At 39.3% G+C, this 22,253-nt stretch overlaps 1 protein-coding gene and 1 pseudogene across 2 annotated transcripts; one reads left to right on the forward strand and one right to left on the reverse strand.

Annotated features, from left to right (window-relative positions):
• The first annotated feature begins 6,063 nt into the window (after positions 1–6,063).
• LOC125215380 (nucleolar complex-associated protein 2-like) lies at positions 6,064–9,358 on the forward strand (annotated as a pseudogene). The gene is made up of 7 exons (XR_007175254.2): positions 6,064–6,081; positions 7,139–7,612; positions 7,686–8,061; positions 8,369–8,461; positions 8,653–8,753; positions 8,837–8,943; positions 9,016–9,358. The product of XR_007175254.2 is annotated as a nucleolar complex-associated protein 2-like (transcript).
• A 144-nt stretch (positions 9,359–9,502) lies between these two features.
• On the reverse strand, positions 9,503–12,156 carry LOC125215366 (protein NETWORKED 4A-like). The gene is made up of 4 exons (XM_048116775.2): positions 11,839–12,156; positions 11,678–11,733; positions 11,457–11,550; positions 9,503–11,380 (listed from the first exon to the last, which is right to left on the reverse strand). Exons 2-4 carry the CDS (start codon positions 11,690–11,692, stop codon positions 9,696–9,698), a joined length of 1,794 nt encoding a protein of 597 aa, XP_047972732.1. The 5' UTR covers positions 11,693–11,733; positions 11,839–12,156; the 3' UTR covers positions 9,503–9,695.
• Positions 12,157–22,253: the final 10,097 nt, after the last annotated feature.

Genomic DNA, 22,253 nt, shown 5'->3' on the forward strand with positions numbered 1-22,253 from the left:
GTATATTTATTTATTATTGTTGCTGACATCACTTATCACCTTTAACATTAGCAAATCCAACGGTTAGTTTAGTGAGATAGTTGTTGCAACGGTTTACCAATTAATCCTCACATTTTTTTGTTGATGCTAGTCCTCAGCTTTTACCAATACTTAATGGAGAAGTTTTTTAATGCTTGATTGAATTCATTAAAATTCAATTTACCCTAGTTGAACCCTCGTGCGACTTATTTTTCATTAACAATATTTCAATTATTCTTTTATTTTTATCTCTTATTTTATCAATTTATACGTATATATAAAGCAAGTTTTGGCCTTTTTTAAAAAATTTTATAAGTTTTGTCCTCATTCTAAAATATTTATAGTTATGGACCCATTTGAATATTTGATATTTAATTGGGCATGATAATCAATACTTATAGCATTAATAATTCATAGTATTAGGTTAATAATTTTAATTTATTTTTATATTACGTACTCCATATGATATATGGTCAAATAATGTGCCTAAATAACTTAAATATGATTCCCACGTTTACACTTTTAATCCATTTACATTAGGTATAACTATTTACCCAATACTATGAATTATAAATGCTATATGTATTGATTCTCATGCCCAATTAACTATCAAATATTCAAATTGGTCCATAACTATAAATATTTCAGAATGCAGAAAAAACTTATTAATGTTTTAAAAGAGGTCAAAACTCGTCTTTTATATATGTATAGATTTAAATGGATTGAAGGTGTAAACGTGAGAATCATAATTAAGTTATTTAGGCACATTATTTGACCATATATCATATGGAGTAAGTACTATAAATATTTTATAAAAGAAATAAACTAAAGTTTATAGGGTAATTACAATTGAAAATCTATCTATACATATATAAAAAGGAAGTTTTTTTGAATATTTACAAGACTCCATTTTAATTTAAAGTTTATAATTTAATTAAAATTAATTTTTGTTAATGAATTTTTACAATTAAGCTGACGTTGTTTCAGTTACTAGGACATCTTAATCACATTTAATGTCATTATGAATAATAAAAATGGTCTTCATTGTAACGTTAAGGCTATTAACACATTACTATCAATATTCATTAATATATGAATAAGAATGAATGAAAAGTCAGGTGAATCAATATTCGTAGTTTATTGTGGTTCTTGAGCGAAGAAGAGTGGAAGGTTCAATGGAAGTAGAGGTTGACAGAAGCTTCCGCAGCGACGGAATTGGAGATGGATGGACTGAGAGCGAGCAATGATTTCATTCTAAAAACTTCAAACATTTGATTGTGTTGTGTAAATTGATTTTGGATTTTCTCATAGAAATGGTGATTGATTGATATATGTATCATTTGATAATAAGAAGACATGGATGTGTTTGAACTTTGAGGTGATTGGGGAAACGAGGTTTGAGAAATTGAGGGGTTTTAGGGCTAGGATTTCTGGCTTGGAAGGATGTTTCGAAAAAAAACAGATTATCAGTTTTTTATATTTATTGATAATTACTTTAATTTTAGTGTTATATGAATTCTATTTAAATTTGTATGCATTTGATTGATGTATTTATAAAATTATTTCAAAAAATATAAAATATTACTGATATTTTCATTTTCCACTTATTTAGGATAGTAAAGTAGTAGTAACAATATATTTTATCACGTCCCCAATTCGTGTCATTATTAGTCAATTTTTGCATGTATTTAATTGTTCTTAATTGCATAAAAAAATGGATACAAAATGGCATACACAACGAACACATATGAAATTATGATTATGGTTTTTGTGGTAGACATAACAGAGTACATTAATTGTGGTTATTGGAAGTTTGATTAATTTTATGAACAATGTAAATTTCATATAATTATCTTATGATTATGATTGGTTGATTTATAAAGTTGCTTATTTATGTTTATGGGATTGTACATTTAAATTATTTTACATGTTTGTGATTTTTAATTATTAAATGATGTAACTGTATATGATTTTAAGTGATTAATTCAAATTGTTAATTGATTATAATGAACTTAAATTTAGTCGTGCATCATACGGGTGTGATACTAGTTGTGTATTAAAATCTGTGTCGTTTCAAAAAATTTATTTTTAAAAACAAAGGTAGTATAAGATTATAAAATTAGTTGACGAGGTAGTATAAGATTTTAAAATTAGTTTGCAAAATTAAAATTTGATGAAACATTAGGAATTTGGAGTCAAATTACCTAAATAAACCTTCACAAAATGCATATTATTCCTTTCATTTTAAATTAAATAAATAAAGTAAAATGAATTATTCGTTGTGCATTAGTCATTTCACGTGAACAAATACACAGTGCACACCAAACACCACGAACAAGTTACATTCTTTGTCAATATTATAATTTTCAATCACGTGTGGTATTATTTAACCTATAGCTGGGCCGCCATATTAAAAGTCAAAACTACTTTTTATTTTAGAAACTTTGTTACTCCCTCCATTTAATCAGACATTTTTTATATTTTGAAAAATTCTACATTAATTGAGTCATTTCATTTTTAAGTCATTTCATTTTTAGCAAAAAATAATTCTTATTTTTACTTTATTCTCTCTTTATCTCTCTTTCTTTACTCTTTCTTACTTTTTTTCACCATCTATTTAACACACTATTATTAAACTCCGTATCAAAAAGAAATTTCTTTATTAACAAGAAACGGAGGGAATATTTGTCAAGCGAATAGAACCAATTTAATATGTGAAGAAGGGGCAGGAGGGTGTGGTCATAGCCTCACAGGGCGATCAGTAACCATGGATTCACACATAAAATCGTCCGATACTATCTTGAGCCGACTTGTTGCAAGTCCAACATATTAAATTTAGACATTGAAGCAATAATGTTTTTCATGATAAACAATCTTCAAATAAGAAAATACTCTCTCAATCCCACATTAATTGACACCAGATTTGACAGGGTTATATGAATTGCAGTGAAAAGTCAGTAAAAAAAGTTAGTAGAATATGAGTCATACTTTTATATACTCCGTATTAATTTTATTAGAAAACGTGAGTGAAATGAGTCTGTGGAATGCGATGTCCATTACTAAAAGTAGTAAAAAGTAAGAATGTCAATTAATTGAAGACGTATGAATCAAATGACACCGGGAACGAAACACAGGAGCAATTCCGATCCTTCCATTCTCCGATCCTGAATCCGCCACTGCTGTAATATTGTTCTTTAGGATTAATATTTCATTCATCCTAGTTAAAGTTACAATTTCCCTTTTTGAAATGTTACATTTTAAGTGATGCATTTGCATAGAACAATGGATCAATAAAACAACAATGACAATGACTCTAATTTGACTATATTGTTTTACCAGCGGTCCTTCAATTTTAAGAGGAGGTTTCACTCCCCATCGACTGTTGGTATACGGCCTGCCACATATATACAACCACCATCCCATTCTTTAAGACATGTAGAATATGGGGTGTGTTTCACCCTTCGTAGTTCAATACTCCCTCCATTCCTTGTTAACAGAGACATTTTTTTAGATACGAAATTTAAGAATAATGTATTGAATGGATGGTAAAAAAAGTAATAGAGAATAAAATAAATAAAATGAAAAGAGAACAAAGTAAAAGGGAGAATTATTTTTTGCCAAAAATAAAAATGATTTAATTAATTTGAAACTTTCCAAAATAGAAAAATGACTCTATTAATACGTGAGTCCAGGAATAGTTCATGTCGAAAATCATGAGTTACAAACCGCTCTATTTGTAATTACGAACATATAAAGTATTAGATCAAGATCAAGTCTTTTAACAACGAGATAATCTGACATCTAATGTTTTATAATAGTTATACTTTTAAATTTGGAATGAAATAAACATGTCCATAAATTTTCGACTAGACATATATTTTACTAATATGATGGTACAATTTCTTGGAAATAGACAAGTGAAATTACATCTTTTTATTGGGCACAAATTTGGATAGGTGAATTATATTTTCATTTATAAAAATCAAGAAAAATTAGTTGAATGTTGCAATTAAAAATCAATGCACCCGACTTCTACCCTAGTCCGAGAAACACTGTGAAAAAAAAGACACTTCTTTATGCACCCACACCCAATTAGCGTGAGCGACACTAAACCCGGGTTTGGGTGAGGCGCCACTAGAGGCCGTGGAGAAGGCTACCGTGGAGGAGGAGGGGGTATGCACACAACGTGATAGCGCGCGCATATGATATTTCTTCAAAGAAAAGCATAAGATAATAAGTTTAGGATCTTCAAAAAAAATTTTAGTGTTTGTTTTATTATAAAGGAAAAAAATGTCATTATTTAACATATTTATAATAAAAATTAAGAGAATTGTAAATATTAATAATTTGACTAGCTAGTCAGGGTGTCTACAGACTCTACACTGTCCATAATACACAAGCTCAGGTCAGGGTTAATGGCAAGATTTAATTTGTGATTAAGAGGAATTTATAGGAGATTTAATTATATTAATTAGTATAGTTTACCAGTAATAAGCATGTTATGCAATTATTCGAGTAAAGCTGTTTTGAAGTAGTCATACCTCGATTAATTACACATAAATAATGCTATACAATTTTGTATAACTAGGTGTGAAATTTTCAAAACTTAGTTGGATGTGAAGACATTTGACTAATTAAACTAAACCTTCTAATAACACAAGTTGCACTATAGTTCTAGTACTCTTTAGTTACGAGATTCACGATCATAATATTTAATTAGAGTAAGATCTGAATTAATTATGCACATTGTCAAAATAATTAGGTTACCAATCACTATCCGAATTCGGCATCTTGCTTGCCAGTTGCCAATAACATAATTATAGTATATAAGTGTGTTTTAATTATTTTTATTTTGTTTCATGCTAACACTTATTACATCATGTAGCAAATGTCGAAGTTGCATCATATTGTACGTCATTAAAAACCCTATATATATGTATATATCTGTATACAAGTGTGTTTAAGTATGAAACTAGTTGGCCTAATTATACTAAAATCATATTTATATTGGTCAATTTAGGTGGGACAAAACACTTTATGTTCTAGTGCATTATAATTCATCTTATTTGCATTCATTACAACTTGGAGAAAAATAAACAGAATGGTATACTTAGTGGGGTGGTTGTGTACATAAGTTCCAACGTGTGCACATGCAAATTAAAATGGAATTAGTGTAGATTCAATTGTTTATTAGTATTTGATTAGATTTGTGATGCAACTAACAAATTTGAACGCGTTTCTCTATAATAAAACTGCAACTGGAATTGATCAATTCTGTATGGCTGCCAAAATGTATAAAGTATGTATATTATAGAGAGAGATTTTCTTTAGATTCGTTCAAATATAATTAGTAAATTGATCAAGTCCCTTCAAATTTCTTTAGCAACGTAACAATAAAGAAATTTTCTCAAAAAGTGATGATAATAATAAAAAAAGCAGCACGAATGTGTAATCGAACTATTATGACGAAGACATATTCGTCTAGTCGAATTAAGAACTATTGACCTCCAAAACATCACATTCTTTGAATTGGCTAAAGTCATTAGCTAAAGAAATTGATATGTTTATAAATTTAATTAAATATGTGAAAATGGATGGTTGAATTTAGAAGAATTGAGAAGATGAGGGAGAGGTGAAAGAGTGATGTTTACCCACCCCCATTGATAAGGAGTCACAATCATATTCATATCTTTTTCATTTATTGGGCAATAATATTACCGAGATCAACAAAATAACTGTTGTTGTCACCGAAGATATTCATTTAATTATAAAATTTCATTATTCTGTTTAATACTCATTCTGACCTGTAAGTTTTGTCGTACTTGGATCGGACACGGATTTTAAGGAAATAAATTGAAAATATTAGTGGAACGAGAGTCATATATATTATAATATATATATATATATATATATATATATATATATTAATTTTATAATAAAATATGAGTATGAATGAGTTAGCGGGAATATGCGGTACACTACAAAAAATGATTAAAAAAAAGTGAAATGTAACAAATTTTGTCAGACAGATAAAAATGGAAAAATATGACAAACTTTCTGGAAGTGAGTACTATAAAATTACATTTATAACCTTCTTACCATTAAAAACTAATCTGAAATATTTAAAAAAGTTACTCCCTCCGTCCCAACTAAGTTGACACATAACTTTTGGGCATGAAGATTAAGAAATTGTATTAAAAAATAGGATAGATGAATAAAATAGGAAATATAAAGAGTGTAAAGTAGATAGTAGAATAAAGTAAGAGTGATTGGATATTTTATATTTTGTTAAAAAAAGAAATAACTCAACTTAGTGAGCACATCACAAAGAGAATACGACTCAACTTAGTTGGGACGGAGAGTAAAAAATTGTCAACCATTAGATACACGAAAATGTCAACCATCGAAAGAAAAAGAAAATTAAGGCCCACTTAGAATAAGGCCTAAAGGAAAGCCCAAAAATAGATCCGACCTGAAACCCGCAAATTCGACTATCTAACCCGACCCGGTTTCTGAAATCTCAAAAAATGTTTTGTTTGAACTTCGTTGGCCTTGCAAACTACAATGGATTCCAAGAACAAACGTTTAACTAATTCTATTTGATGCGTTCATCTCAATTAACTAAAATTCATGTGTAATTATTTCCTCAATGGGCGGGAATTTTCAATTTGCTCAAAAATAGTTGAATTCGAAAATTTGGCAGCTAAGGAGCTAAAGGGAATGAGTGAAGTGAACAAACGGCGTGAAAATGGAGAAGGAAGAAGCTATAGAGCACATTTGAACATTGAAAAAACTTCAAGAGAAGGTCCTCTTTTCCCCCTTTTTATTTATTTATAGATTTGCGAGGCATTGCATATTTTGCTATCCACATTGCTTGTGTGCTGCTGATTACAAATTTACGTAATTTGATGAATGTTTTGAAAATCTCTGCAAAATCTACGTGGAAATGATGTGTTAAGGATTTAATCTATTTGCCGGATCCTGAATTTTATGAATTCTTGAAGGAATATGACAAGGACCTTTTGGATTTCGATGAAGAGGATTTGGATTTGAGGGCTAAATTTCTGTTCCTTTATTTGTTAAAACTGCTGATTGGTATCATCATGTTTGATTATTTTAGGATAATCTTCAAACTGATGCAGAAGATGATGATGATTATAGTGCTGTGCATAGTTGGTTGATTCTTGGATTGAAGAAATCCGTTCCGAGTCTGAATTAGCAGCTGTGCCCTCCTTCTGAAGGATTTTAGGAGTGCTTGTCATTATGGTGATGACGATCCTGCAGCAAAGTTTAGCACCATGGCTAGCAGCGTTTTCAATAAGCTAATGTTGTTTGTCTTGAATGAAATGGATGAGATTCTTTGAGATTCTTAAAATTTCCATCCTCGGGGGGAAAGAAAGAGATGGTCATGGAACTTATGGCTACAGAGCGATGGAAAAAGTACAATCTTTTGGTGAAGTCTTATCTTGGAAATGCTCTACACACAATGAACCAAATGACTGATAATGAAATGATAGCATTCGTGTTGACGCGTCTAACATACTCATCCGTGTTTCTGGCTGCTTTTCCCGCTCTTTTGAAGAAGTACACTAAGGTTTGCCTAATTTAAGCTCGTAGCTTCTTTAAATGGCAGAGTATCTAACGTTTTTTTCGACAAATTATTCCAGGTTGCTCAAAATTTCTGGGATACTGGAGTGGTGCACTGCCAGTTGTCTCCTTTATGTTAATGAGAGACTGTTGCATAAGGCTTGGCCCTGACTGTCTGGAATATTGCATCAAAAGGATGTATCCTATGTCTTAAATTGCCATTTTGTTAATTCAACAAAATGGCAGCATATCCAATTTCTTGGTAATTGCTTCACTGAACTTCTTCGTGTGGACATTCCAGCTGCGTATCAGCATGCTTTTGTTTACATTCAGTAGTTTGTTACTTTGTTATGATATTGAAGGAAGCACTCTTTTCTCCAACGAAAAAGAAGAAAAATAATAGAAAAGGGAAGGATTAGAGAAGGGGAAGAAGCACCTTCTGGTTCTTCAAAAGAGGTGAAGTGTTGGAAATATGAATTTATGTTTTTTGTTTAGGCTTCTTTGTTGGATTCTTGGATCACAAAAACCATCCTTTACGACTGCTTCTTTCTCGTTTCATTCACTATTAATTTAAAGTCAATCTATATGATATTTCCTGTAAAACAATATTAGCCGTACACCAATTGACCTTAACCTTATCTTCAGAGGTCCTGTATATGGAAAAGATATTTCTTTGGCTCGCGAGTAGTTAGAAATTACTCATTATCCAATTTATTCATTCTGTAAAAACTACTTGTTGAACTAATCTCTTTGCTGCCTTCTGCCACAGATTGATGCGAACTCCGATTTTGTAAATAAGAAAAGGACAACAGTTGCACTCTTGCCAAATGGCACTGTGGTTGAATCTTTCCTTGAGGTTGGAACATACGTGGTTCCTTCCCTTATATAAGATTTTTCCTGTTCTATCTGCTTGCATCTTCTAGCTGTTCTAAGCCTCAACTGTGATCTGTTGCTTAGCATGCTGATTTATGTTTTGCTGTTATATAATCCGATGAATTAAAATTTCTGTCTGTTTATCAGTTTTCTTGATTTCACCCATTTTGCCAGGATGAGAAAACGTCAGGCTCTGGCACAAGCCCCCTGTCCTAGTACGTTGTCACACTATGCCAGGGAGCCAAGGAAAGGAGCAGTCATTTGGTTGAATCCAGGTTAATCACATGTACCATTTTCCAAATTATTCTACGGAATCTTAAGATTTTTATTTATGCCGAGAGATGCATTTTTTGGCCAGTGTTCTCATTGGAGATCGATCATTCAAATTTGGGAGCAAGATATTAAGTGACGATGATGAGTAATGGAAGGCAATGCCTGTGCATTGCTCTCTGATCACTATTCCAAGTACATTTCTCTTTCTCTCAAAAGAAGGAAAAAAAGGGTGTTTATATCTAATATCTTTGCATGTGTTACTAGGCAACAGAAAAATGTCAGCAAGAAGAGTACTACTAAACACACAGAAGAGATGGCTATCGTTGATGATTTGGTCCTCAGCTCTGATGAAGATGTTCCATTGAATGACGGTATTGAGGGAGACTACGGCGAACCTGAAGAAGACTAGCAGGAACGGAGCAGCAAGAAACGGAAACATGGCGCAGATATGCACAAAGGAAAGAAGAAGAGGACGCACGGTAGGTAACACGTGGTTTAGTGTACACCTTGATAGAGTTTGAATGATTTGGGAGATGATTAGATTAAATCTGAATTAGTGGATATGGAAAAACATTCAAATATGAAAATGTGCTGTGTTTTTGAGACAGTTGGTTAGCAAATGCATCTTGAGAATGTGATCGAACAGAGTTCAGTTGTATATCACCAATTTTGACAACGGAATTTTTGTAGATTTTAGGAGATTTGTATGCATAGCTGTCCCAATTGTATCAAAGAATTAAAGTTAGCTTGTAGAAAATATACATTCTGAGTTTTAGTTGTAGAAAAACTCAATAGCGTTACAAAGAGCTGGGAAAATAGTTTGATCAACGCAGTAATACTTAGAAACATCATAGCAAGAAACCATGACTCGTATTCCCACCCAAATCTACAGATTCAACTACACAGCGACGAAGGTGCAAAACGACGTCGCATCATGGCGCTCCTCATCTCGCTGTCACGGCTGGCTGCTGCTGCCCAACGACAGCCTGCCGAAGCTGGTGATATCCACTGCGATAGTGCTCGATTGAGAAGCAGAGTTGCCTAATCGCCTCCCGTTTCTCCTCTGCTCCTTCAATAATCGACTCTTGCTTCCTCTTCACGTCTATCTCGAGCTCCATGACTCTCAAGTGCAGATCCTCCGCAGATTTATGGGCCTCCTCCGCGCTAACAATCAGCTGAACATGCTGCTGATGCAGCTGGTGCAGATGGTCGTCTCTCGAGCTGATCTCTGCACCGAAAGCAGCGATCTTGGCGTTAAGTTCGTCTCTGGTGGCTGCCAACACCTTGTGTTTCACCTTCCACATCTCTAGATTTCTATTGAGCTCTTCAATGCAGTCGTCTCTCTCGGAAATGTCGGCCTTCAGCTGCTCGATCTGAGCTCCAAACACGGCCTGCGCCTCGTCTTTGGCCAACTTCACTCGCCTCACGTCCTCTTCCAAGGACTGGGATCGTAGATCGATCTCCTTGAGGCTATCCTCCAAATATGCGCGCTCTTTCGTTATCCTCGTCATCTCTGCTTGAAGGTGCTCGTTTTCTTCGGCCGAGGCCTTGTTCGCGTTGCCTATCGTCTCCCTCAGCCCCCGGATTTCTTGATCTCGCTCCGAGAGATTTGTCTTGTACCTCACCACGCGGTCCTGCAGCCTTGCAGCATCACGTTTCTCTCTCTCGACTTTGTTTTTCCACACAGCAACATCCCTCTGTGCCGACTGCAGCTGATCACGCAGATTCTGTGTGGACGAGTCCTTGCTCATGAGCTCCTGCCTCAGGCTCACTACTACTTCTTCCGACTCACGAAGCTTCTTCTCCGTGCTTCTGAGCTCCTGCTCGAGCCTCTGAGTCTTATGCTCCAATTCCATTTCGCCATCCGAGCCACCGATGTTTTCTTGAAGCTCCGTTGCCTGATCTTGCTCCAGCACCATGCTCGACTCAAGCATGTCGTTTGAATCTCTGAGAGATTTGTACTTCTGAAGCTCGGCCTTCAGACTCGTTATCTCTTCCTTCGAGGCTTCCATATTCTCTTTCGCAACTCTCAACTCGTCTTCGTATGCTGCTAGTTTCGCTAGGTTGAATTCGGAGCACTCATGGCTACATTGCTTCGATCCAACGGGGATCTCCTCCGTTTGCAAGTGGAGCAGTTTCTCCTTCACCTCGTGAAGCTCGGCTTCAAGCTCGACGACCCTCCTCTGCAACCCCACCTCCTCACCATTGCTCGTGTCATAGTTATTAACCGAGGAATCATCTGAATCCGACTCAGAATCCAGCGTTGAAGATTCATCTCCTTCCTTGCTATTCAGGTCCGAGCCACTCCCGTTGCTCCCAAGAAAGAAGTCGAATCCAGCAGCACGAGGTCCGGATTTCGTGCGAGCAGGGGAGGGTCCGGTGGAATGTGGCTCAGAACCGACATCAGAAACCCCGGAGCCCTGAGAATGGAGATCCGAGGGGATGTTTTTCTTGAGCTCGCCCGTGACATGATCATACCGCTCAGCCAACGCACGATACATCCGATAAAACTCCTCAACGAGGCTGACCAACTCGGGGCGCTTCTTGAAATACAGTTCGGCCTTCTTTGCGAAAGAATCGGCATCCTCTTCTATCAGTTTCATCATCCTCTTCACATTAACATCCACGTCTGAAACCAACAAAATCTTTCTCTAACATTCCATTTGCAACAAACAAGAAACTCATATTCCACTGGATAAACTTACCTTGGAGATTTTCTTGTAGCCACTTGGAATTCTTGGTGCTAACATGGCTATCCCACCACCATGAGTGAGACTTCTTCGACTCGATCCTCTTCACCTACAACAAAGGCCAACGGGGATCGCCTTAAGCAAACGCAGAAGAACACCAACGAGATAAAAAAGAACGATGAAGGTTTTACTCGACTTAAATGCTTGAACAAAAGGGCATGGGAACGAGTTCTTACGAGCGATGAAGCCATGATCCCAGCTCAATATCGGACCCAAACACGAACCAAATCAGCTGCAACATAGGCCGATGGATGACAAAATCAGCACGTATTTTCTAAGGCAAAATATTGAAATCGAAATGATTCATAGAAATAGCATTCATCACACAACACCATACATTCTTAAATCCACAACAGAGATACCAACACGAACACCAATTTTCCAGCAACGACACGATCACCTAAACGCCGCTGCAAGAGAAATCACAGCCATTGTAGCAAATCTTGATCAAACACTCTACCACCCAAAAAAAATACACAAGAATTGATCTTTAAAGCGTGAACACGAACAATGAGTGAAAGAGTTGAGAATGCAGAAAAAGAGACAATGAAGATTTAAGCCTAATAAGAGCTTTGAACATTAGCACAACTGTAATCTCACACAAAACAGCTAAACAACCACGCGATTTTCATATCATAGCCTTGATTAACTCCTTTATCAAAACATGACTACCCCTTTCGATGATTTCATTATTAAATATTAAAGATTATGCACAACATGGAACAAACCACGATCTCTCATAATAATAATTAAAAGGGAGGGCCTTTTTCCCCTTGTGATAGTATTAAATATTGAATAAAAATATCATCATTTATCCATTTATTTTATATTAATTCACTAAGAGAGAGGTACCCCAACAACCGGGAAATCAGTAGACAATGCCACAGTTTACATGTGGGAAAATTTAGAGCATCCGCAATGGTCGGCTAGCGACCGGCTAGCCGATTCGTCGCGCTAGCCGAACCATTGCAATCGGCCAGCGCGAAATCAGCGAGCGCATCGGCGTGGGCTGGCCGATCGCTCATCGCTAGCCGATCCGCTGGCCGATCGGCTAGCCGCCATTGCAGACGCCCGATCGGCTAGCGATCAGCCAGTGGTGTTTTCCGATTTTTTTTTTTTTTTTTTAAAATCATATATAAACGCGATTTTCGTTTCATTTTCATTTGCACCACTTGTTTTAACGAGTTTTCTCTCTCTCTAACTTTCTGTTCAAGAGCATCATCGAGCGATGGATCACGCGGGTGGTAGCGGTAGCGGTAGTGGTGGGGATCCTGAGGAGTACGAACGGAGGATGAACGAGGCTATGGAGGCCTACATGAACCGCGGGATGGAGCGGTACATGCGTATGGTGGAACAGCAGGCGATACCTCGCCCTCCTCCACCAGTTGTCCACCACCGAGCGGTGATTGATCGGGATCACGTAGCTGCACATCAGCGGCTGTACGAGGACTACTTTGCAGAGTACCCGCGGTTTCCCGCCAACATGTTCCGGCGGCGTTTCAGAATGCGCAGGGAGTTGTTTATGCGCATCGTTAGGGCATTGGAGCGTCAATATATGTGTTTCCGCTTCAGGCACGATGCGGCTGGCAGACCCGGCCACACCCCTATCCAAAAGTGCACGGCGGCAATCAGGCAGTTGGCCTACGGAGGCGCGGCAGACATGTGGGATGAGTACCTCCACATCGGTGAGTCGTCAGCCCTGAAATGTCTGAAGGAGTTCTGTGGGGGCGTGATCAGCATTTTCGGTGAGCAGTACCTTCGAAGCCCTACTCCCGAAGATTGTCAGAATTTGATGCAGATGCACGGGGAGAAGCATGGGTTCCCCGGGATGTTAGGCAGCATAGACTGTATGCATTGGGAGTGGAAGAACTGTCCGACTGCCTGGAAGGGGGCCTACACGACCGGCTACAAGTCAAAGAACCCCACGATAATCCTCGAGGCCGTAGCTGATTACCGGCTGTGGATCTGGCATGCGTATTTTGGGGTAGCCGGGTCGAACAACGACCTCAACGTCCTGAACTCGTCTCCCCTCTTCAACGAGAAGTGCCAGGGCGTCGGTCCAGCCGTCTCATTCGTGGCCAACGGCAACCGGCATGATATGGGCTACTACTTGGCGGATGGGATATACCCTCGGTGGCCGGTCTTTGTGAAGACGATCCGACAAACAAGTGATGAAAAGAAGGCCTACTTTGCGCAACGACAGGAGTCGGCGCGCAAGGACGTGGAGCGCGCATTTGGTGTGCTCCAGTCTCGATGGGCGGCAATCAAGGGCCCAACGCGTTTGTGGGATGTCGGATGTGTTTCCGAGATAATGTACGCCTGCATTATCCTGCACAACATGATCGTCGAAGACGAAGGCGTATAACAGACTAGTTGGGTCAGTGACGATGAAGCCGGTCCAAGCCACGGAACGACCACCCCTAGTGTACGACAGGGGGTACCCCTCGATGAAGCCGGCCGACTCAAGGAATTTGCCAGCATGCGCCAAGTGGATGCTCATATTCAACTTCAAAAGGATATAATTGAAGAGTTGTGGGCACGGAGGACTGCACGACGATAGTTTTTTTTCTTTATTATGCATGTACTTTTTTTTTTATCTATGTAACTTTTTAAAATGCAATTAATGAATTTTCCCGTACACGTGTCTAAATTTAATTCCGTATTTTAATCGTAATTTTAATTCCGTAAATGTAGTATATTTTGAATTGTTTTTATTGCGGCTGGCCTATGGCTGGCCTAAATCTGACGTGGCAGGTGGTTTTTTAGTGTTGCTGACGTGGCAGAGGAGAGAATGGCTGGCCTATGGCTGGCCTATTAACCATTGCGGATGCTCTTAATGGAGATTAAGTGTTGAAGAAGATTCAGCCCCCAAATGTAGAATCACATAAACAAATCACTTCAACAAATACAAAAATTAAATAAAGAAAATGTTCACACCGACCAAGAAATAGAATTTCAAGAAGTTTCCTCCAAGATTCAATTTCAACATTTTCACGCGCACACTCGTACACAGAGTTGTCCATATTATATATACCTGAGATCAAGAGAACATTGAGAAGAAAAAGAGAAGCAAGAAGCAGAAGTAGAAATTTTTTTTATGGGTATTGAAAATCAAAGAGAGGATTTTTCTGAAAAAGGCGGCATCTTTAATTCAAACAACAAATGCCCAAAAACGTGATGGGAAATGAAGTCAAAGATTTGAAATTATGGCTACAAAAAAAGAAGAAGAAATGATCACAAAGTGTCTCACCTTTTGACTGTTTGTTGAAAAAACAAAATATGTGAAGCTCCGGCAAGAGAGACAGAAGCTGAGTTTGAAAATGTGGAGATTCCTTTGTTTTTTGGTTTTTGGTTTTTGGGTGTAGGGAGAGAGAGCTTTTATGAAGTTTTCATTACATGCATACTCAACTAAGTCAAAGATTTTTATCATCTAATTTATTCAGTTAATTTCAAATTGTAGTATATTACTATAAAAATTAATCTAGCAATATTAATCAACTTACAGAAAAAATAATTCGGGAAATACACAAATTTATAATTATTGAGATGAAAGTGGACAAATTTGGCATTATTTGAGGAGCGTTTAAACACTTTTCCAATATTTTTATTTGGCGTTGGCCTTAATAATTTGGATTATCTATAGACTATGAATTTATTTTGACTCTGTGTTACATAATTATAGCAGTATATTATTATTAATATTATTGTTAATGTTAGGCATAGATAGTTCCAGATAGAGTCGATAAAATTTGGAATAAAATGATAATTGCATGTTTCAGTTCTTCCAGAAGGTATTTTTACGTGATATTAGAGGATAATGTTCGCAATAAATGTAGTTGATATTAGTATTACAATACATTTTACCTTAATGCATATTATAATTCGAGGGGAAACTTGAATACTTAATTCGTTATCCAAAATAAAATAAGAAGATAGAAGAAATTATGAGACATTGTTATAGTTTATCCCTAACTCGTAGACAATCATAGTAAAAGTGACTAATATGCATTTACTCTAGGATAATTGATTGGAAAAATTATAAACTTTAATAATTGTGCGATTTACTATGAGGAGTATTACTTGGAAGAGAAAAGATCTGCTGCATAATAATATGGGCGATTGTGAGCGATTAAATCACACGTAGGCCACTTTTCTTATTTTTAGAATTTACTAACAGAATATAATTTCCTTTCATCTATCTTCATGTCAGCAATATTATTTATTTTCTTTTTTAACTTTCCTTTTTTCTCTTTTTAGTTATCGTATCTTTGTTTGTTTTCTCCTAAGTTTTTATTTCTCCACAACTTTCAAAGGGCCGTCTCTCTCGAGGAGTGCTAGCATAAGGTTAGTTTTAAGCCTTGATCTTCATATATGCTTGGAATTTCTTACATAATTTACATGTTTTTTAGTTTTACTTGTTTATATTATATGCTTGATTAATTTTTTTAAATAATTTCGTGTTTTAATTGTCTCTTGACTGAATCTATACTTGTAATAATACCAATTAGGAACCTCCAATTAAGAACCTCCGGCTTATCATAAAATTATCAATTTGTATTTTTTAATTATTTCTATTATTCTGTTTGCTTATATTAATATTTTGAATGTATTTTCTTAGTGTTTTGAGTGAAAATATGAACGATCAATTATATATTCCTGAAGTTGCAAATGACCGAAAGCCGGAAATTGGAATGAAATTTGGATCAATAGATGATGCGTTTGAATTCTCAATCAGTATGCACGTGAAGCTGGTTTTAGTGCTAGATATAGCTATAGTAGAAAGAATAAGATGACATATGAAGTTGTTTGGAAACAATTTGTATGCTTTAAAGTTGGTCTAACTGATGAAGCTCGTTCAAAAAATCGAGCACCACCTGGTGGTCCGATTCAGATAAGAGCTCGTGGTGAAGTTAGAACTAATTGTAAGGCAAAGATCTCCATTGTCAAGCAACAAACTGAATCTGACTGGAGTGTTAGCGTCTTTATGGAAGGTCATAATCATGGACTTTCTACTCCGCAAAGGTGCATTTACTCCGATCACATCGTAGTGTTTCTGCTGTGAAGAGAGTGTTGACTCAACAATTTTCAGAAGCTAATATACCAACCTGTCAACAAATGCAACTATTGGAGATGTAATCTGGGGGGCCCGAAAGTGTAGGTTGCACAGAAAGAGATATCACGAATTGTAACACCCTGACTTTTTCTACCTTTTTATTTGTTCTCGTATTCACATCGTTTGTGTACCTGAAAATTTTTGCCTTTGTTTCGTTTGTGGGTAGAAGGATTATATCATTTTAGACATATAACAATTATTCTTATTCTACCACAATCTATTTATTTTTTTGAAGCCCAAATTATGGAGAAACCAAAACAGCTTTTTATTTCACCAATTTAGAGTCCTTCGGCCCTTCCTTTTCGGTTATCACAATTGATGCCAACTATATGAGTAAATCTCGGCCATATCTCAAGAGTGGAACACATATATATCTCTCCATGTTCACAGGCAAAATCAATTTCACAAGTTACATCTTTCTCTAAAAAACCCTAAAGAACACCACCGAGAGAGTTAGAAAAGAGAGATGGGGCGGCGGTGTTGCCGTGTTGAGAAGGAGGTTTGATAAGGACTCAACACTTATGCAGCCCACAACAAGACCCCAATCGACTAGTGAGGACGTACAAGCTGAACCAGCGACACGAGGACGAGAAGTGAAGCGCAAGTCTCCGGCGCAGGCAAGGAAAGAGCTTCCCAAAAGAAACGCGTCAAGGCCAGCAAGATACAAAGATTTCATATCTTGTTAAGTTAGGATTTTATATTATTTTTAATGCTTTATTTCCTTTCTTTTTGAACGATTCTTTAGAATCGATTTACTTAAATCTTTTCGGATTTTCTTCTTGATTCTTTCCCGAATCGTAGAGTCGAATCAAGAAGGGTCCGAACTCTATATAAAGAGTTCATTAGAGAGTCTAAAAATATCGAGAAATATGAAATAAAATTCAATTCTCGAAATCCTCCAGCTTAACCTAGTTGCTGCTAGGTTTATTCTCTGTTTTCCGTCATATATTTCCACAAACAGGTGCTCCGATCTGACCGATAGGCACTCGAAGCCTATCATTTGGTGCTTTCCCATTGAGTTCTCTTCCCCCGCCTCTGCGATGGCTACCACATCTGACACACTGGAGGGAAACGCCCCTCCACCACCACCCTACTCCAACGAAGAACTCACACAGATGCTTATTGATATGAAGATCCGCTACGCAAGTCAGGACAAGAAATTGATGTCGAATCAGTTTGATCTGGAGGCGTTCACGCGCCGTCAAGAGTCTCAGAACCGAAGGATCGAGGAGAGTTTGGCGTTATTGATTGACGTGAGTCTGAAGAACCGACCGCCTGATACAACCAACGTGACTACGGCCACCACCAGGGGATGGAAACTTCCTCCGTCCATCATCAATATCCCGACAGGGGTTGAGGTCGAACCGCCCCAGAAGGTCAAACCCGAGGCCCCACGCTTTAATGGGGAAAATGCGACGGATTGGATTCGTAAAATCCAACGTTACTATAATCACCACTTCACACCGCTCAAGGATCGCCTTTACCTCACGGCTTATTTATTCGACCATCCGGCTTCAAGTTGGCTCACATATTGGGAGGACAATTGCAAGAATCGAACCTGGGATCAATTTTTGCTTGCTGTCAAACATCGCTTTGACCCTGATCTCTTTGTGGATCATGTGGGCTGCCTCGCAGAACTTCGACAGACGACGACGGTGGAAGCCTACAGATCTGTATTCGAGGATATAATGCAGAAGACCTCAGCCGTTGGGGAAGATACTCTGATTTCCCTGTTCATTGCAGGCCTAAATGAGCCTATGAAGAATGAGTTGCTCACTAAGCGCCCGACTTCGTTGGAAGAAACTTTCGCTCTAGCGCAGCGCTCTGCAGCTAGTCACAAACTAACAACAGTTGCAACACCGGCCTCTCGGCCGTCTTGGGCTGCTCGGGATCACCGACCGCGCCAGCAATCGACACCGGCACTGACCACCACCGCACCACAGCACACATCAGCCAACACAGGACCACGCCAGAACGTGCCGGTAGTGCGCATTTCGGCAGCCGAACGTGCAGAACGAACACGGCTGGGCCTTTGTTGGTACTGCCCAGAAAAGTTTTCCCGTGAACACGTCTGCAATGCCAGGTTCTACGTCTTGATGGGACCGGATGATGAGATCGATATTCCGGAGTGCACGCAAGACACCGAGGATGATGAAGAGGCAGAAAATATGGTAATAACAGGGGATGTCTCCTGCATCAATGTCATCGGCCCGAAGTTACGCCCTCGCTCGCTCCATCTATCCGGTGAAATTAATGGCTCTAAAGTGTCCGTACTGATTGATGGTGGCAGCTAAGTCTTCCGATTCATTCAATTACTCCTTTTCGGGTTTTTGTAGGCAACGGCGCCTCTCTGCGCTGCAGATATGCTTGTTTAAAAACTCCTATCTCCCTCCAGGACCACGTTTTCGACATCGATCTGTTTATTTTACAGGTAGAGGGTCCCGACGTTATTCTTGGCGTCAAGTGGCTCCAAGACTTGGGGAAGGTTTCTATTGATTTCCGAGACTTGACAATGGAGTTTACGTGGGGGGATCGGGCGATTATTCTTCAAGGTGATGGTGCTCCTCCGAAACAGATCTCTTACAACAATCTATTTTCCCTCATCGGGCTCGAAAAAGACTGCGACTTGTTCGAAATACTCCCCACACCAGTCGAGACAGTAGCAGCGCCGGTCAGCGATCAGCTGCTCTCCAAAGATCCGGGACTAGCAGAGGTGTTAAGCAGATTTGGATCGGTATTCGCGGTGCCTTCGTTGCTGCCACCACCACGGCAGTGGGACCACCGGATTCACCTTCCGGACGGGACACGACCAATAAATGTCAAACCATATAGGTACCCCTATTTCCAAAAGACGGAAATCGAACGTCAGGTGAAGGAAATGCTGCAACAGGGCGTCATTCAACCTAGCACAAGCCCGTTCTCGTCTCCTGTGCTTTTAGTCCGTAAGAAAGACGGCACATTCCGCTTCTGCGTGGACTATCGCGCTCTAAACGCGGCGACCACACCAGACCACTTTCCGATCCCTACAGCAAATGAACTATTTGATGAGCTCAATAAGGCACGAGTATTTTCTAAGCTTGATCTCCGCTCCGGCTATCACCAAATCCGCATGAATGTGGCGGACATCCATAAGACCGCCTTCCGTACTCATGACGGTCACTTTGAGTTCTTGGTGATGCCATTCGGTCTGACCAATGCCCCGTCGACATTTCAAGCTGCGATGAATAACATTTTTCGACCTTTCCTCCGCAGGTATGTTATCGTTTTTTTTGACGATATCTTGGTATATAGTGAGTCCATGGCTGATCACGCGACCCATCTGGAACAAGTCCTTCACATCCTGCAAATTAATTGTTTCTACATCAAGCTATCTAAGTGTTCATTTGGTGTGGATACGATTGACTACCTCGGTCATATTATCTCCAATGGTGACCTACGTGCCGATCAGTCGAAAATTGAAGCAATGACTGCTTGGCCCACACCTTCTACAGTGAAACAACTACGAGGATTTTTGGGATTATCCGGCTATTATCGTCGCTTTGTGAAACACTATTCTATTATTGCAGCCCCTCTCACGGATCTTCTGAAGAAGGAGTCCTTTATTTGGACGCCTAATGCAGAAGAGAGTTTTGCTGCACTGAAGGCTGCCATGACCGCCGCCCCCGTGCTTCATCTCCCAGATTTTGACGCTCAATTCATAGTCGAGACTGATGCATCTGATTTCGGCGTCGGGGCTGTCCTTCTCCAGCACGGCCACCCACTTGCTTTTTTCAGCAAAAAATTAGGCCCTAAACGCCGGGTTGCGTCAACCTATCATAAGGAATTATACGCGATAGTGGAGGCAGTCCAAAAGTGGCGGCAATATTTACTGGGTCGTGAGTTTGTCATTCGCAGTGACCAGCGGAGCCTCAAGGATTTGTTATCTCAAGTTGTGCAGACCCCCGATCAACAATTCTATATTCGAAAGCTTATGGGATTCAAGTTCAAGATCGAATATAAATCCGGGGCGTCGAACCGCGTCGCAGATGCTTTATCACGTCGAGATCCAGACGGCCAGTGTGCGGAAGCCATGCTGCTAGCTTTATTTGCTAGACCATCGCCACTGATATTGGACACGGTGCGGGTGGAAAACACTAAACTACCCGATCTACTCCACATCCACCAGTCGATCGCAGCAGGAACAGGTCCACCAAATTTGTCGGTAGTTGATGGGTTGCTTTACTTCAAACGCCGCGTTTACCTCAGTCGTGATTCTTGTGTAAGAATTGATATTTTGGAGGAATGCCATAGTTCTAAATCGGCAGGGCATCCGGGTGAAAAGCGCACATTTGCGCGTGTGGCATCCTCGTTTTATTGGCCGGGAATGCGGCAAGACATCCGTAAATTCGTGGCAGCTTGCCCAGTCTGTCAGGCGACGAAGTACACCAAGGATAGGCCTTTGGGTTTACTCCAACCCCTCCCGATCCCCGACTCGGTTTGGGCAGCTGCCTCAATGGATTTTATCGTGGGGCTTCCGCCTTCACATCGGTACACTGCGATTATGGTGGTGGTGAGCTCTCCCGACAGGTTTTGATGCCCCTCGTGTTGCCCAATTATTTATTAACACCGTCGTTAAATTGCACGGTTTTCCTGATAAGTTGCTGTCTGATCGTGACACTATATTTATGAGTGATTTCTAGAAGGAGCTTTTGACATCAAGTGGCACCAAGCTGCAGTTTACCACAGCATACCACCCACAAACCGATGGGCAGTCGGAGGTGACGAACAAATCCCTCGAGCAGTATCTTCGCGCCTTTACTTTTGACCAGCCGAAGAAGTGGTTTGATTATCTTTCATGGGCAGAACTAGCTATGAATTGCAGTGTTAATGTTAGTATTGGTATGTCCCCCTTCAAAGCTCTTTATGGGAGGGATCCGCCCAACATATTTGGCACTCCAGCTGCCCCAACAAAAAACGCCATCGTAGCTGCCAATTTGGGGGAGCGAACGAAGCTGTTACAGACTCTGAAGTCGAATCTGGCTCGAGCACAACTGCGGATGGCGGAATCTGCTAATAAACACCGCCGGCACGTGGAATTTAATGTCGGCGATCGCGTGCTTCTCCGGCTTCAGCCGTACAGACAGATTTCGGTGGGCAAACCGCTCTCCGCAAAGCTCAGTAGGCGCTATTATGGGCCCTTTGTGATCACGGAGCGTATTGGAGCGGTCGCATATAGGCTGCAACTGCCACTCGAGAGTCGCATTCATGATGTCTTTCATGTATCACTCCTCAAACCGTTTATACCTGCCATTTCGGACACACCTCTTCATCAACTGCCCGTGGACTTCTCAAATAGTCAGCCGATTGATTCACCCATCAGAGCAACACAGGAGAGAGTAGTGCTTGTCGATGGTCTGCCTCAGCACCAGTGGCTTACGCACTGATCGTCAAACCCAGCAGCTCCGTCTTGGGAGCTTAAGGACAGATTGCTACGACATTTCCCTTCTCTACGCCTTGAGGACAAGGTCGTTCCTATCAGGGGGGGAGTTGATAAGGACTCAACACTTATGCAGCCCACAACAAGACCCCAATCGACTAGTGAGGACGTACAAGCTGAACCAGCGACATGAGGACGAGAAGTGAAGCGCAAGTCTCCGGCG

This window comes from Salvia hispanica, chromosome 2 (genome assembly GCF_029641045.1).
Source record: "Salvia hispanica isolate PSC_SH4W2 chromosome 2, Shi_PSC_v1, whole genome shotgun sequence".
Lineage (NCBI taxonomy): Eukaryota > Viridiplantae > Streptophyta > Magnoliopsida > Lamiales > Lamiaceae > Salvia > Salvia hispanica.

Coding starts and splice junctions, on each gene's coding strand:
- LOC125215366 (XM_048116775.2), bottom strand. Junction 11,381..11,456: donor GCTACAAGAAAATCTCCAAG/GTAAGTTTATCC, acceptor TGTTGGTTTCAG/ACGTGGATGTTAATGTGAAG.